Source organism: Leptonychotes weddellii, chromosome 7, assembly GCF_054177405.1.
Source record: "Leptonychotes weddellii isolate Sample4059 chromosome 7, ASM5417740v2, whole genome shotgun sequence".
Lineage (NCBI taxonomy): Eukaryota > Metazoa > Chordata > Mammalia > Carnivora > Phocidae > Leptonychotes > Leptonychotes weddellii.
The window spans coordinates 24350375-24366659 of NC_138375.1; the positions used below are offsets into that span (position 1 = coordinate 24350375).

The 16285-nt window shown below is 41.2% G+C and overlaps 1 protein-coding gene across 5 annotated transcripts in view; it reads right to left on the minus strand.

Moving 5' to 3' along the window:
* The window catches only part of ADAMTS12 (ADAM metallopeptidase with thrombospondin type 1 motif 12), a 263545-nt gene that overhangs the window by 134407 nt on the left and 112853 nt on the right, over nt 1–16285 (minus strand). The window contains exon 4 of one of the 5 annotated variants that reach the window (XM_081825969.1): nt 5057–5116. The exons of 3 other annotated variants lie outside the window; for them this stretch is intronic. In XM_081825969.1, the coding sequence (XP_081682095.1) occupies nt 5088–5116 (29 nt within the window). In that variant the 3' untranslated portion in view covers nt 5057–5087. Of the gene's footprint in view, nt 1–4187; nt 5117–16285 lie in introns of those variants that run through there. One more of the 5 variants, XM_081825968.1, reaches the window with a different exon arrangement.

The window sequence follows — 16285 nt, forward strand, 5'->3', positions numbered from 1 at the left end:
TGGATTCAATGAGCAGCTGTATTTTCCAGTCACCGGCCAGGCCCTGAGATCACAGAAGTGAATAAAATCAACTTTACTTCCATTGAGGTGCTCTCCATCCAGTGAGCAGATGGAACAGACTTCCTTCTCAAGGTGGAAGGTAGATTTTTGGGGTGAATGTAACTAGACAGAGGAGAGAGGAGAGCAGATGGGGTGACCAGGATGAACAAAGGTGCAGGGAGAAGGCTCGATGATGCAGCTTTTCAAAAATTCACAACGGCCTGGAGAATTCCAAACTGCCTAATCCTAAACTATTTTCATTTGCCAAATGATTAGGGGACATTAGCTCTCCTTTGTGTTATGTTTTGCTTATTAAAATGAGCTAGTATTTCTAAACCAACACATACTGGGATGGTGGGATGAACCCAGAGAGCCTGCAAAAGGGCTGCAGATGGAAGCAAAATGTTAATTTTGCTGCAAAGACTCCATGAAGTGAACATTTCCCATGTCCGCAGCTGAGTAGTAAGTCATTATGGTTCCCAGCATATGAATACGAAAATTGAGCAATGCCTACTAGATAAACTGAAAGCATTTAAGAGGAGTGAGTGAAGCTTGTTCTTCCCAATAAGAACGTGTACCTTACGCAATCAGAGTTGCCTCTCTTGACAACGTAGCAGTAGGACAGCAGGGATTACTAACCCTGTTTTCCAGATAGGTCAATTTCATTTTTAAAAAGCTTACATTAGGAGGCATAAACACACAAATCAATGGAGCTGAATAGAGAACCCAAAGGTAGACCCACAGGAACATGCCTAACTGACTTCCGGCAAAGCTGAAGCAATTAGACATCCATAGACAAAACGAACAAATGAAAAACCTTGGGCTAAGCCTTCCTTCTTGTATAAAAATTGCTTCAAAATGTATGAACATAATAAAAAAAGTATGAATGTATGGATTTAATCATAAAATGTAAAACTATAAAATTTTTAAAAATAAGAGAAAATCTTTGAGATCCAGGACTAAGCAAAGTGTTCTTAGACCACCCATGAAGGGACAAACTGATGAATTAAACCTCATCAGAATTAAAAACTTTTGCCCTGGAAAAGCCAATGTGAGGTACAGAGCTTCACTTTGTGGTGACAAAAATGTTCTAATGTTGACTGTGGTGATGGCTGAACCACTCTGTGCATACGTGAAAAGCCAACGAATTATACACTTTTTAAAAATTTTTTTTATAGTATTCTGATTTTTTACACATCATTTTTCAAATCTCAAATTTAAAGATTTTATTTATTTATTTGACAGAGACAGACAGCAAGAGAAGGAACACAGGCAGGGGGAATGGAAGAGGGAGAACCAGGCTTCCCGCCAAGCAGGGAGCCCGATGCGGGACTCGATCCCAGGACCCCGGGATCATGACCTGAGCCGAAGGCAGACGCTTAACGACTGAGTCACCCAAGTGCCCCAAATTGTACACTTTAAATGGGTGAATTATATGTATGTGAATTATGTCTCAACAAAGCTGTCATTTAAAAAAAAAAAAAAAGCCTAGGGGCACCTGGGTGGCTCAGTTGGTTGAGCGTCTGCCTTCAGCTCGGGTCATGATCCCGGGGTCCTGGGATCGAGTCCCCCATTGGGCTCCGTGTTCAGCAGGGAGCCTGCTTCTCCCTCTCCCTCTGCCTGCCTGTCTGCCTACTTGTAATCTCTCACCCTCTGTCAAATAAATAAATAAAATCTTTTAAAAAATTTAAATAAAAAATAAAACAAAAGCCTATGTGAAGAGGATGGGAAAACAAGCTGCAGACTGGAAGGAAATATATACAAATCACATATCTAACAAAAGATTAGTATCAAGAATATATAAGGAATTCTCAAAACTCAATGATAAACCAAAAAAATCAAATTAAAAATAAGCAAAAGACAGAAACAAACATTTCACTGAAGAAGATATACAGATGTCAAAAAAGCACATGAAAAGATGTCCAACATTACTTATTAGGGAGATGAAAATTAAGGAGAGGTATCGCTACATAGCTATCAAGAATGTTAAACTAAAAATAGCGACAGTATCACTATTGTGATATTGGATGTGGAGCAACTGGATCACTTATCCACAGCTGGTGGGAATGTAAAATGGTATAGCCACTCTGGAAAACACTTGAGCAGTTTCTTATAAAACTACCCATGCAGTTATCATGTGACCCAACAATTGTACTCCTGAGCATTTATCCTAGAGAAATGAGAACTTACCCAAAAACCAGTACACAATGTTTGGAGAAACTTTACTTCTAATAACCAATAACTAGACACAGTCCAGCTGTCCTTCCATAGGTGAATGGTTAAACAAATTATGGTACATACGTGTCATGGAATACTACTCAGCACTGAAAGGAACAAACTATTGATACACACAACAACCTGGTTGAGTGTCTAGGGCATGATGTTAAGTGAAAAAGCCAATCCCAGAAGGTTATGTGCTCTCATTCCATGTACAGGACATTTCAAAATGAAAACAACTTTAGAAAATGTTCCAACAGCTTGGTGGTTGCCCGAGGTTAGCAATGAAGGATGGGGAGCATCGAGTGGGGAGGTGGTGTGGTCACAAAAGCAACATGAGGGATTCTCCTGGGGAAGGAACTATTCAGTATCCCAACTATGTCAGTGGATGCATGAAACCATACATATAGTAAAATTGTGCAGAACTAATATCACACATGCACACAAATCCATACACACGAGTACAAGGAGGTTGGGGAAATCTGAGTAAGATCATTGGGTAATGTCAATGTCAATGATCTGATTGTCATATCGTACTATTGTTTGGTAAGATGTTACCATTGGGGTAAAGTGGGTAAAGAGTATGTTGGAACTCTTTCTATTGTATCTTACAACTGTATGTTAATCTACAATTATTTCAATAAAAACTTCATTAAGATAAAAGAAATTCTTTGTCTGAGCTCACATAGGAGCAGCAAAAGCAAAAACTAAATTTAAATCTCCCAATTCTTAGTCCTACTCAATGACTCATCACCATTGAGTCATTGGAAACCTGATAGAGAAAAATGACAGGGATGTTTGGGGCTCTGTGGCTTTGGGAGATTTTTCATCTTCATTTCAAATGGCTTCAAGCAGACTATGGGAAAGGTATTGTGCCTATGGTTGGGTGATGTGTATCTTCAGATTTTATCCCCAGAAATTAAGTCTCCATTTGGTAAAGGACCTGGAAGACTAGAGTCCCTGTCCTGATTTTAAGGCCAATACAAAAGGCCTTTAGGGCCTCTTGCTTAGACAACCCTTCTGAGCTTCTGATCTGTGGTTCCTGCCTAAGTGGACTTAGCACCAAGAAGAGCATCCTCTGAGGAATGGAGGTAGGGTAGGGAAAGGGAAATTGTCCATAACAATAACAGCATGTATGATATAATCCCAGGAATGGAAATTAGAGAGGTGTGCATAAATAAATACAAACAAATAAGACAAAGGAAATCAAATACAATTAACCTATAAAAAGGCCCAGCTGGGCTAAAACCTGCTAAGGGAATTTCTCCAGATTTTGCTTCCCAACATCCAACCACCCTTAGAACCTTCATCCTCTTCTGGTTTTCTTGGAGAGGCAAGACCACTGCTCTCTTCACAAATCTGTTCTTCCTTCCTTCATTACTAGCTGGGCCTGTGGCTGGCTGGTTCCTCCTTTTATTAAGTGTGACCCAATGAGCTCCATCTGCATGCGTTATGGACCATACAGGTGAGTGTCTACTTCTTTCCTTTGAGCTTCCCTTGAAACTCAAAATGGAGTGGCAACCAGCCTACCTGTCCCAGCACAGCCCCTGGGAGCAGGTCTGAGACAAGAAGAAGTTATCCAAATGTGGATGTCTAAAATTACCGAGGAGCTCTCCTCATATTTTGTATGTTCAAAATATAAAGTAAGATTAAACAAAATTAAAAAGCTCATCCAGGCCATGGGAAAAGGTGCTTTGAGATTGCCATATAAAGTGGTAGCCAATCCACAGACTTCGGGACAGGGACTCTAGTCTTCCAGGTCCTTTACCAAATGGAGACTTAATTTCTGGGGATAAAATCTGAAGATACACATTACCCAACCATAGGCACAATACCTTTCCCATAGTCTGCCTGAAGCTATTTGAAATGAAGATGAAAAATCTCCCAAAGCCACAGAGCCCCAAACATCCCTGTCATTTTTCTTTTTCAGGTTTCCTGTCAATGTCAACTGAAAGGATAGTGACAACCACCAACAGCAAACTTTAAAGGATTTTTGTAGTCCAGGCACCAGATCAAATGGATTTTCTGGGTATTCACAGATGGCCAAAAACAGATTAAAGTCTCCCATAACCTATTCTACAGAAGAAGTGTTATTAATGCTACACTAAATGACCTTGTTCACAGAACCTTAACGAGCACAAAGTTCAATCTGATACATACTTAGGGCTTCATTCTCCCCTCAGGCACTCCCAAGTAATAAAGATATTGATATCAATAATTTGTATAAAGTAGCTTCCAGCACTGGTTCTAGAGGCAGCCGTGCCTCCCTATAGGATACTCTCTCTTTTGCTACAGTGTTACATGGCATTCATGGTGATCCAGTCTGTGAAGACCTACACGTGCCTTCTCAATCATCAAAGAAATCCTTGTGCCCATCTGAGCTCCCCTATTGAAGTCTTTTATCACTTCTGTGATTTTAAATGCTGAGGACACATGGGGACACAGATAAGAGTATAAGTTAAGCAGAAGGTGCAATTTGTCTGAACCCTTCAGCAGCTAATGGTTCTGGACAAAAGAGAGCTTCAAGTGAACTCACCCAATACAAAAACATTGCTAGAAGTGCCTGTGAGTGGCAAATGGCACCGAGTCTATTTTTCACCTCAGTACCCCCAAGCCTTCCTAGGTAAGCACTGCTTTCTTTTATGAACCAACTACCCATTTCTACTGAAATCACAGAGTTTCCCTAGGACCTTCTCACGGTACTCCTGAGATTTGGAGAAGTTGGTGGTTTTGGTGTTGGGTCCGTACAATCAGTGAGCTGAAATCTGTAGGTTTTCAATGATGTTGGCAAATGACTTACGTTTTCCATCTGTAAAGACTAACAACACCGTCTACTTCAGAGTTGTGTCCTCCACAGACCCTGGTATATGATAGTAAAGACGTAAATGGTAACTCCTTCCCTGAATCCATGAACTCCCTCCTTTTGAAACCACCCCAATCTCTCTTTTCTCCTGCCTCCCTAATTCTCCAGTCCATCCCCTTGTGGAGCCCCTCCTTCTCAGAACTCCATCCCCACCAGCTTCACTCTGATTCTCGAATGCATCCTACTCTGTCCCACCTTAGGGCCTCCACATTTAGATGCTGTTTGTTCTGCTTGGCACACTCTTTCCTTCCTCTTTCATCTCCCTGACTCCAGTCCTCCTTCAGATCTTAGCTCAAACGTCCCTTACCCAACCTCCCTGCCTAGAATAAATCTCCCATAAACACAGGGCTCTCGTGCCACGATGTACTCCCTTTTCACGTACTTATCACACTTGTAATTTTATATTTATTTGAGTGTTTATACATTAATGTCAATCTCCACCACTAGACTAAAAGTGCTTTGAAGGCAGAAACCACATTTAAAGGCAGGGACTTTATCCCCAGCTCAGGACCCAGACAATGTCCTTCACATCCAAATCCCAGCCCAGCGAGTAACTCACTTGCCCTACTCAAATCATTCCCTGAAACTTCCCCCCATTCTAGACTCACCCCATCCTCCCCATCCAACTTAACATGGAACTTTTCAAGGCATATTATTACTGATTCCCGCCAGGGGTGACAACCATTGGTAACCTGGCCCCATTGTTAGATATCATACAATTTGTACAGCTGACTTGCTGTTTTTGCTTTCTTTTCAATTATTATTTTGAAACACATGTGACATACTTTGGATCCACAAGTGGCTCAGGAAATCCTAAATTAAAGCCCTAGCAGAGCTGCAACTGGTGCAACCAGGCCTCTGGGACCCGGGGTCCGTGCTACACAAATAGACTCTGGTGCCCTTCCCATTCTCGGGAAGAATGTCAACAGACACAAGAGCAACATCCTGTCACAGAAGTGAAATGCAAAATTAATGACACAGGTGAACATCATCACTGCCTCCCTCCCTGCCCATCCAGTCTCCTCTCTGGAACTGTCTATAGAGCTATAATTGCAGTATTAGTTATCTGTTGAAACCCAGGTACAAGTACTACTACATACAGAGAATAGAATGGAGCCTGGAGAGATGGAAGGCCCTGAGGACACAGGCAGAACAGAGGTCAGTAGCTTAATCTTCCTTTTGAGCATAGAATGATGTTGATGTGCAGAGTCTCAAAAGCCAAATTAACACTGCTTCTTAGGAGCTCCTGAGTGACTGTGATTTACCTCCCTCAGCCTTAGTTTCTTCATCTAGAAACAGAACATAGTGGATGGAATTATTATAAGCATTAAATGAGTTGATACATAAAACACCTCTAACAGTAGCAGACACGCTGTAAAAAATTTAATAAATGTTAATTATTACTATTAATAATTAATTCAATAAATAAAAACTGGCTGGAAAACCTAGTCACCATCAATTAATAGCAAAGGTAGCCTCGGGGTTTTGGATGATAAGAGCAGGGCTCAATATATCGCCCAGATGCACCTATGAACCCAGACAGTTAAGCTTTCAAGTGCTCTTCAAAAGTAGGCCTCAAATACAGACAAACATGAATGGGGATGGAAAAGAACTGCATGCAGAAGGAGAAGCAGGTTGTGAAAACGAAGTCATAAAATCCCCATCTTTGCAGCAGATCTGCCTCTTGTAGGTGGGATGAGTCTGCAGCACTAAGGGGAGTGGATTCAGCTGAGTATGAATGAGAGTGAAGAAGTTACCATGGGTCTTAGGGGTGCCAGAGGTTGGGAAGAGAGTCAGTGAGGCTTGACAAGGTAAAGGACAGAGTCAGGGCCAAGTCCAAGATCAGTGAAGCAGACACACTATGACTATTCATGTAATAAACTGGCAAAGATGAACTAGTTTGGCTTCTCAACTGAAACCCCATTCCTCTTGAGCCTAGTGGGAGCCCCTCTTGTACAAAGAGATGGATCCAAATTAGATAAGCTCATGTCCTCCTGCTGCATATTGGGGCTTTGGCTCACTCAACCCAACATCTGGTCTTGAGACTGCAGAGTCGGCTGTGGACTACTGGCTGGATCGTGGCTTGGACCCAACAGCAATTCAGGTCACAGGAGAACACGGGTCTGGCTAGACTTCATGGAGCTTGGCCTCATTTTAAAATAAATTTGGAACTTGGTAGAGATCCACATCTTGATTTTAAACAAATACTAGTCAAATACCCCAAATTCCACCCTGGATTTGTACATGTGGAAGGCCTGTAATCTGGAGCCTTAAAGCTCTGAATTGTTTCTGAAACAAGGAGATGCTTCCCACTCAGTTCTTATCATAGCGTAAAACGCAACAAAGGGAAAAATCAGTATTATCAAAAGAGCCAATCAGGGAGCTACACTTAGCACACATTGTTTTATCAAGATGTATTGTACATGGATGTGTCCATCAACAGCTGCAGAGAGTGCCAGTAGCTCATTGCTGAGGAAACCGAGTTCTAGGGAAGGCAAACAGAACCAAGTACACAGAAGCCACCAACATACAAAATAATGTCCTTATGAGTTCTTACAAAGAGCTTTTCAAAAGCGCAGATTCAAAGCCAGAACTATCTTTTTCTGATTCATTCTAAAGCACTTTTGATCTTCAAAACTACAAAAGGCCATCACAAACTGGAATTTGAAAATGGACCCAGAATGGGACTTCAATTTATATATATACATGCCCTGCTTTATTTCACAAAGGGCTTAACGTGGTTCCCAAATGTAGACACTATGTTAAGTTATCGCCACATTAACTTAACGTCAGACCGTAGCAAAAAAGAAAGAAAAATAAGAGGGAGAAGATAAAATGAGTGAAAAATAATGAGACTAACAAACTGGTTACTATCTCCTATCTTTTTTGCTTTGGTTGGTCCACAGACTCAGCTACAGTTCTAGCTATTACTGAAAAAAAGGGAAACATGATTAGTTGTTCAAGTCAGACAAATGTTGATATGACAAAAACCCACTGATCAAGAGAAGGGAAACTGTGAGAACTGACAAAAACAAAACAAAAACTGTTAAGGCCTCGTTACTATCATTCAGAGTGAGAGTCTAAAAGATCTAGTTTGGCAATGATCTCCTTTCCAGGGTGGCAGTGACTGACTTGGTTGGACACCTGTCATCAAGGTAGAGACCAGAAGCCTGGGTGTGGGCTTGGTTGTGACACTATTTATTTGTATCGGGATGTCTGATAAAGTAATGGTCCATAACTATTTCTGGGAAAAGGACCTTTACGAAATTTACCTATCTCTTCTCAGGATCTGTTGACTTGCTGGAGTTCTTTCTCTTTCTTTCCTTTTTCTTCTCCCACTCCAGACAGCAGTTGGTGGGTGGGTGGGTGGGTGGGTGGATCTAATATATCTGTGTCTGTAATGACGTTTGTGACTCAGATGTGGAGCTAAAGCTCTAAGCTGCTGGGATGTGGATATAACAGAGATAGTGGTAGGCTGTGTTATTTGTGCTCATGAACTCTGCTCATGTCTGATGGGGCTTCTCTATAACAGATGGTTCTTAAATATGACCTCCCAGTTTTCACTCTGAAATAGAAATTAGTTACTTTAGTTAAAAGTTATAAGTGAGTGGTTGAGATACACTGAGAACAACAGTGCCCAACAAATATAAGTATAAAAATGTGTGTGTACAAAATCATCAGATGTGTTTTTGTTTATCAGTGAAAAAAGAAAGTAACTCCATCTCACAAAAAACACCTGACTGTGCGGCTGTGAAAGAAAGATTGGCAAAAGCCAAAACCTGAATGGGAACAGGATGGAGAGGGTTCGATGAAAAGGGAACTTTACTTGCCTTTCTTCATAAAACCTGCAAGTTTAAGGCTGCAAAGAAGAAACTTATTAAAAATGTTGACAGAGCTGGCTCAATTTTCATTAAAAAAATGCTCACGTGGGTGCCTGGGTGGCTCAGTTGGTTAAGCGACTGCCTTCGGCTCAGGTCATGATCCTGGAGTCCCCGCATCAGGCTCCCTGCTCAGCAGGGAGTCTGCTTCTCCCTCTGACCCTCCCCTCTCTTGTGTTCTCTCTCTCATTCTCTCTCTCAAATAAATAAATAAAATCTTTAAAAAAATGCTCACGTATTTTTTGCTATCAAATATGACATTCATGCAAAATTAGAGTGTGGTTTTCTTTCCATTAAAATGATAAATTGGCCTTGGAGTATTCAGTCTTCTCTTAACAAGGGTAGTTCTTTATCTTCTTTGTCATTTGTCCAGATAACGGAGATTTTGCTTTTCCCCAAAATCCTTTTTGTGTTGTGTGCTGCCTCTGTATGTACTTAATTTTCTGTAACAAAGAAGAGAGGGCTGAAAGGGCTGAAGTTCCTTATGTTCTTCTTCTTTTTTTATTATGTTCAGTTAGCCACTGTATAGTACATCATTAGTTTTTGATGTAGTGTTCAGTGATTCATTAGTTACATATAACACCCAGTGCACATCACCACACGTGCCCTCCTTAATACCCATCACCCTGTTACCCCTTACCCCCCTCCCTTCTCAGACCCTCAGTTCGTTTCCTGGGGTCCATAGTCTCTCATGGTTCATCTCCCTCTCTGATTTCTTCCATTCAGTTCTCCCTCCCTTCCCCTGTAGTCCTCCGTGCAATTGCTTATGTTCCACGTATGAGTGAAACCATATGATAATTGTCTTTCTCTGCTTGACTTACTTCACTTAGCATAATATCTTCCAGTTCCATCTATATCAATGTAAATGCTAGGTATTCATCCTCTCTGATGGCTGAATAATATTCCTTACGTTATTCTTGACATATTTATTTCTGAATATTGGATTACTGTTTGGTAAATAAATTACGAGGCAAAGCCATATACTATTGTTTGGCAGTTAGACTTCTGTTTGAATAAGTACCTGCCCTCCTCTGATGGCACTTGTTGATGCTGCCTTTTCAAATTAAGACACTAAATTCAGAAAAAAAAAATGTCATTGCCGAAGTGTTTTTAAGAGTTAAATCATCTTTGGCACTTGTTACATCACAAAAATGCCAACAACCCACTTTTTCACCTTGACACTAATGCCGTAACCCTCTTGTGGCAAGATAGTTGTTTGCATAGATTTGTTAAAAATCTGTCTTTTTGTTTTACAGAGATATAATAGAACACATTGATAACTAAACTTGGGCCACACCTGGAGTGTCATACCTGAGTTAAATCGCATTTCATCCGGTACGACAAGCTCACTATTAAGCAACAAAGGTTGGGCTTCATATGTAGAACTAACATCTACAAAACCATCCTTCGAGGAGCACCTGGGTGGCTCAGTCGGTTAAGCGCCTGCCTTTGGCTCAGGTCATGATCTCGGAGTCCTGGGATCAAGCCCTGCATCCTCGGAAACTGGTATGCATCTATTCTGTGGTTTATTGGGTTCCAAGCTTATGGGCAGTATGGAGAATCATCACTTCCTGCAGTCTTGGAGCCTTAGCAATTTGGGGGAACCTCGAGAAGAGAAGATTTCATGCGCAGTTATAGGCACCGTAGGTAAAACCTGGATAGCGGTGAAGTTCTTCATTTTGTTTCTCTAGCTTTGGAATAGATAAGCTTCTAAGGAGGATTAAAAGAAACATTTGGAGTGGTGATCTCCGGAATAATAGAGATTACTGAGATGCAATCCTAGATTTTTTACGAAGTCTCCAGACCGAAGCTACGGACTTCTCTGGCTTCTGCAGCTGCTTAGCTTCTCGTGGTGGCCCATGTGCTGAAGGGTGGCTTGTGGTATGTATGCAGCTCCTCTGTAAATGAGGCCGGCACAGGACGTAAACCGCAATGAGACCCAGCCTTCTCCTGTGATCAAAAATAATCTCAGGAGACTGTTTAAGATCACACGGGACTAGTAACAAAAAATATCCAAATCTTGGAAGAAAAGCAAGAAGATAACTGGGCAATCTTTGTTATCACGCAGGAAGTTGTCTAACGAGCCCACCCAAGGTTCATCTGACTCTCCAGGCTCAGGGATCTAACTTCGTTTGACTTACTATTTACTACTGATAAGGACCCAGGCATTTACAACTCTGTAAAGATAGATGTTAATTTGTAGAAAACTTATAAACTACAAATGCTTTTTGTCCAGTGGATAAGATAACCAGAAGGTTATGGTTTTATTGGCCTATGAAGGAATGAGCCAGTTGTATATCTAAATTAGCAACATGATTGCAGTTTCTTCTTTATTGAAGTGTTCTTTTTGTTTTCCCTTTACTGGCTGGTTATAGGTTAGTTTTCCATGTCGTATGAATCAGATCTGTTATCTACTGGTCCTCTCTTTACTGTGGCAATTAAAACCTCGCATACTCTCACCAGAATTTGGATCAGAACTGTGCCTTTTTTATTCATTGAGAATTATATTTTGATATGAACCAAGGAACACAGTTTAACCACAAACAAAATAAATTTAAAATGAGTAATTTACTTGCCAGGATGAATTATCACAATGATCATTAATCTCTTAAACTCCATCCCTCTGAAATTCCCCCCAAAATCTCCTCCCCCAACCCAAGCCCAAGGGCTTCAGATTCTCCTCCACTTTCGCTGTCCTCCTAATTCTCCAGTATAAATGCCCCCCTACCCAAACTAGTCTAGTACAGCTAAGCCCTACTGAGAAGATAGAGGAGTGTCACTGAGCTTGCCAAACAGAATCCTTATTTTTTTGGTTCAGGGAGAGGAAAATCTAGGGGCGTGCACACAATCCAATTTTGGTCCCACCATAGAGTTAAAAAACTTTTTGGCCTTAGAGGCTGCAAAGTCAGGTGTAAGTAGAAAGTGATTAAGAAAAAAATTCTACATTTTGGGCTCTGTTGTGTGTGTGCCACAGAAGAAAGGTGCTGTCGGTCAGGGAAGAGTGTCGGGTACTCTGGCATCATGGGGCTGTGCAAGGCTTCCATCTCCTTGCTGAAGACTTGTCATATGAGCCATGAAGAGAAAGAAAGAAGCACTCATGTTATGCTAGCCACAGTGTCCATCAAATAGGTGAAAAACTGAGGCTTGTGCATGCAATATTTTTAAATAGATAAAATTTGCACCCCTCCCTTGCTACTTTCTTTTAGCACCCTTTTGCCCATTTTTTTCAGACAGAAAAGCTCAGTCCTGTCAAGTAAACTGCCCTTCTGTGCGTCCAAAGTTCAGCTAGTCTTACTCAGAGCAGACTCTTCATCTTCTCGTCCAATGGAAGAGTTAAGTGCACTGAAGAAAGGGAAACAATGAACTAATAACAGTCCTGAACAAATAATAATCGTCCTGCACCAGATCCTATCTGAAGCACTTTGCATATGTTAAGTAATCTACACAATAACCCCCTGAGGTAAATACAACTATTACCCCCCATTTTAGAGATGACCTAAGTTCCTTACCAGATGTCACAGAGATAGTAAGTGGCAGAGGAGGGATTCAGACACAGGCAATTTGGCTCTTAACCCCCACACTGTCTCATAAATACCCTCCTCCATCACAAAGCACCCTGTACCAAGGAAAAGATCTTGGTCACTATGAATAATGTAATGGTCCTAATCTTGATACCTTCATCATTATACGGACATTCCTCAACTTACCCAATTTATCTATGTAGTAAGTCATTATGAAATTAAAATTGTACATAAGCCAAAATCCACAAATGAGAGTTTAACAATCCTTGCGGTCTCCTTGGGTTTTCATTCTTAGGTAGGAAGGTAGATGTGTTGAGTAGGTGGATGAAGGAGATAGAAAAGTAAGTAAGCTGTGAAAATGGGCAAAATATGAGCCATAAAGAAGAGACAGATGAATGCTTCAGAAATGCAAAGTAGGCCTGTAAAAGGAGGCTCTTAAGGGGGAGCCAAGAGAGATATGTTTTTGTGACAGGTTTTAAAGGAGGTAATGAGAAAAACATACACTCTCATACGGTCTGGACTGAATGAAAAGTGATGCAACCCTTCTGGACCACGATTTGGCAGTATTTCTAAAATGTTTAAATACACTTACTCTTTGACCTAGCAATTCCATTTCTACAAATTTAGCTACAAAATAGTTGTGTATGTGATTAGCTTGCTCTTCTGACCAGGGGTGGTAAGTCAGGTGGCGCAGCCGTGTGATGAGTATGGAGTAATTACAGTGACTTCACAGCACTATCAACTTCTAAGTCTGACGTGGGTTCCTCATGCAAAGCAACATCTAAAATCCCTTCATGCCAAATATCCTACCCATAGGACAAACGCTCCTCAATACCCAGCCACTGGCTTTGGTCATCCTTACTTGCTAGAACTTAATTTATGAGTAACAGGCAGCATGGAAAGCAGCAATTTTGCTAGTCCTCTCAAAAGCGGAGAAGTTACTATGCGAGATGAATGCTATTTTTTTTTGGTCTTTTGCCCAAAACCCAATAAAAAAGAAAGAAAAAAAAACTGCTAAACAATTATTGAAAAATAGAAGCTAAAGAGAAATATTTGGGGGGTGGGGGAGGAATGAAAAGTCAGATGCTCATTTATATCTAATTTAGCTTTTAAAATGTCACCTGTTGGTTTTTTATATGGTTTTACCAAAAAAAAAAAAAAAACCCATTTGCCTAATTTTATCCATCTGTGTCCACAACCTCAAATCCAAAATCTTTATTAAAAATGTCTGCCAAACATTCCACAAGAAAATACACTGCTTGTAAAAACATCCAAACAGATATCCACAGTAGAAGTTATCCAGAGACTTCTAAAATTGTGAGCAACTCTTATGCAATTGGATGGTGGGATTAAAATGAATTCTTCAGTGAGAATGAAAGAGATTTCTGGCATTGATGTATCAAGCTTCTTAAATAGGCTCTTAATACTCCCCTCATTCCCCAAAATGTGATTGCCAATTCCAGAAAGTAGCTTTATCTTCCAACTCCAGTCGAACTATTTTTTCTGCATTCAGGAATAAGCATTCTGAGTTCTTCCACCCTTCCTATCATAGATAGGTCATGGAAATTCAGTCTTTTGACAGCAACCATGAACAAAAAGATGCTCAGCAGGATTCTCAATGGTCTAAGGAAAACAGAACCAAGGATCTGATCTGTGTTTCTATCACTAGGGACTTGATGATTCAAGGAAACATCTCATCAACCAGACAGCGAGCAGCTGAGGTGAGCACAAACAATACCAGCTCTATTTTGAAAAGAAGGCTAAATAGAGTTGCATGTTCCCTGTTACATGTGCTTAGTCTGTGTGCAGTCTGTCATCCTAGCCCTAGAATCTAGGATGGAAAGTAAATGGAACCCCCATACACCAAATTGGAACAACCATTTTGTAAAACTGTCAGTAACAATGAAAGCTGACCATATGCATACTGTACAACCCAGCAATTCCAATGTGTGTATCCCAAACACACACGCGCGTGCACACACACACACCAAAATGTGCACAATAGCATTCACTTGATGGACTTCTCTATAGCAAAGAATCATCTCCAACCATAAGCAGTTTTACGGATGAATCTCACCAAGGTAATGTTGAGGGAGAAAAGCCAGGTACAAAAATGTGTATACTGAGTTATTGCATTTTATGAAGTACCAAAAGGGCAAAAGGAATCTATTCTGGTAGAAGTCAGGGGGTAGAACAAAGGCACAGGTAGGCTTCTAGAGGGCTGGTCATGTTCTGTTCTTGATCTGGATGTTAGTTATGTTGGTGTGTTCAGTTTGTGAAAACCATAGATTGTGCACTTATATTTGATAACTTTTTTAAGTTGAATAGATGAAAGAGTTTTAAAAAAAACAGATCCAGTCCATCAGCTGGAATAGTGTTCAGATCAGGAGGTAGGTTGGATCATGACAGGGATCCTTGCCTTTTCCTTTCTAGACAGTTCCAGCATGGCTAGAGCAAAGGGTTCCATGACCTCCCAGTATAGGAGGGGTTCCTTTTCTCTAAATCTGGATGTCCACCTGCAAAATGCTAAGTGTTGGTAATTCAAAGGCTTCACAGGCTTCAAGACTGGTAGTGACAAAGAGGTGGCCAGGACAGAAGGTGCTGCTGAGACAGCAAAGCAAACACTCAACCCGGCCATTCCTCAATGCCAGAGTAAATATTTTAATTCCGCATCCTGAGTCGGATTGATCTCAGCTCTCCTGGGTCTATTACGCAGCCTCCCACTTCACCACCTGCCATCTTCCTTTGTTTGTTTTCAAGCAGAAAGCCTTTGCTGAGGGGGAAACTCAGCAGCTCAGGCTACCACCTCCCTACACTAGACTGCCCTTCTTGCAATAGTCCTCTGAGCCTCCAGAGGCCTAGGCCCAATGCTGTGGTCTCTGCTCACAGCGGTATGAGGCTGAGATTTCTCTACATAAACAAGCAGCAGGATCAGTGTGTAAAGACTTCTTTTCATTCCGATGGCAATGTGACAAGATTTCCCCCTCATTGGGGCTTCAATAAAACTTTCCCTTATAACTTGAGATAAAAGCACTCCTTTGGTCAGAGTATTGTCCACGCAAGAGTATAAGAGTGCACTCTGACCATCACTGCAACTGGGAAGATATGTTTCTATATTTAAACTTAATGAAATGCTCTTATCACCAAAATAGTGATAGGGTCCACCATAATTATTTGCTATTAGAATGTAGCAAAACAGTGTATAGACCTTTCACCAGACGAATAATAAAACCACTGCCACCACTGACCCTGTATTGTGTTGTGTGTTTCGTAACAATAGTGATGATGGTTAGCGGTCACACTATTCTTACGACTATACCAAGTGGCTTACACATATTAACAAATTTTAATGCTCAGAAACACCAGATGAGGTAGAAATTACTGCTCTCCCCGTTTCACACACGAAAGATGAGCAAGGCCCAGGGATGAATTACTCCGTGTAAAGCCTCAGAGTCGGGTAGGTGTGCAGCTGGGTTTAAACCTAAGCAGCCTCATTGCCTCCCCTAAGGCGGCTGGATCTTCCTGGGTTTTTTTCTTAGACCGAATATCAAAATAAGCTTGATTCCTTTGCATGCATTTTAGCTACGGCAGATAGGAGGACTGGCTAGAAGGATGGAGAGAGTCTAGAGAGACAACTCCTCTGCTAACAAGCCCGAAGGGTCGAGAGGAATTCGCCAGGAGTGATTTGGAAGCAGACAAGTCAAAGGCAGGCAACAGCAGCATCACTAGGTCAGAACCATAGTCCAGGGAGTGACCAGCAAGTGTGA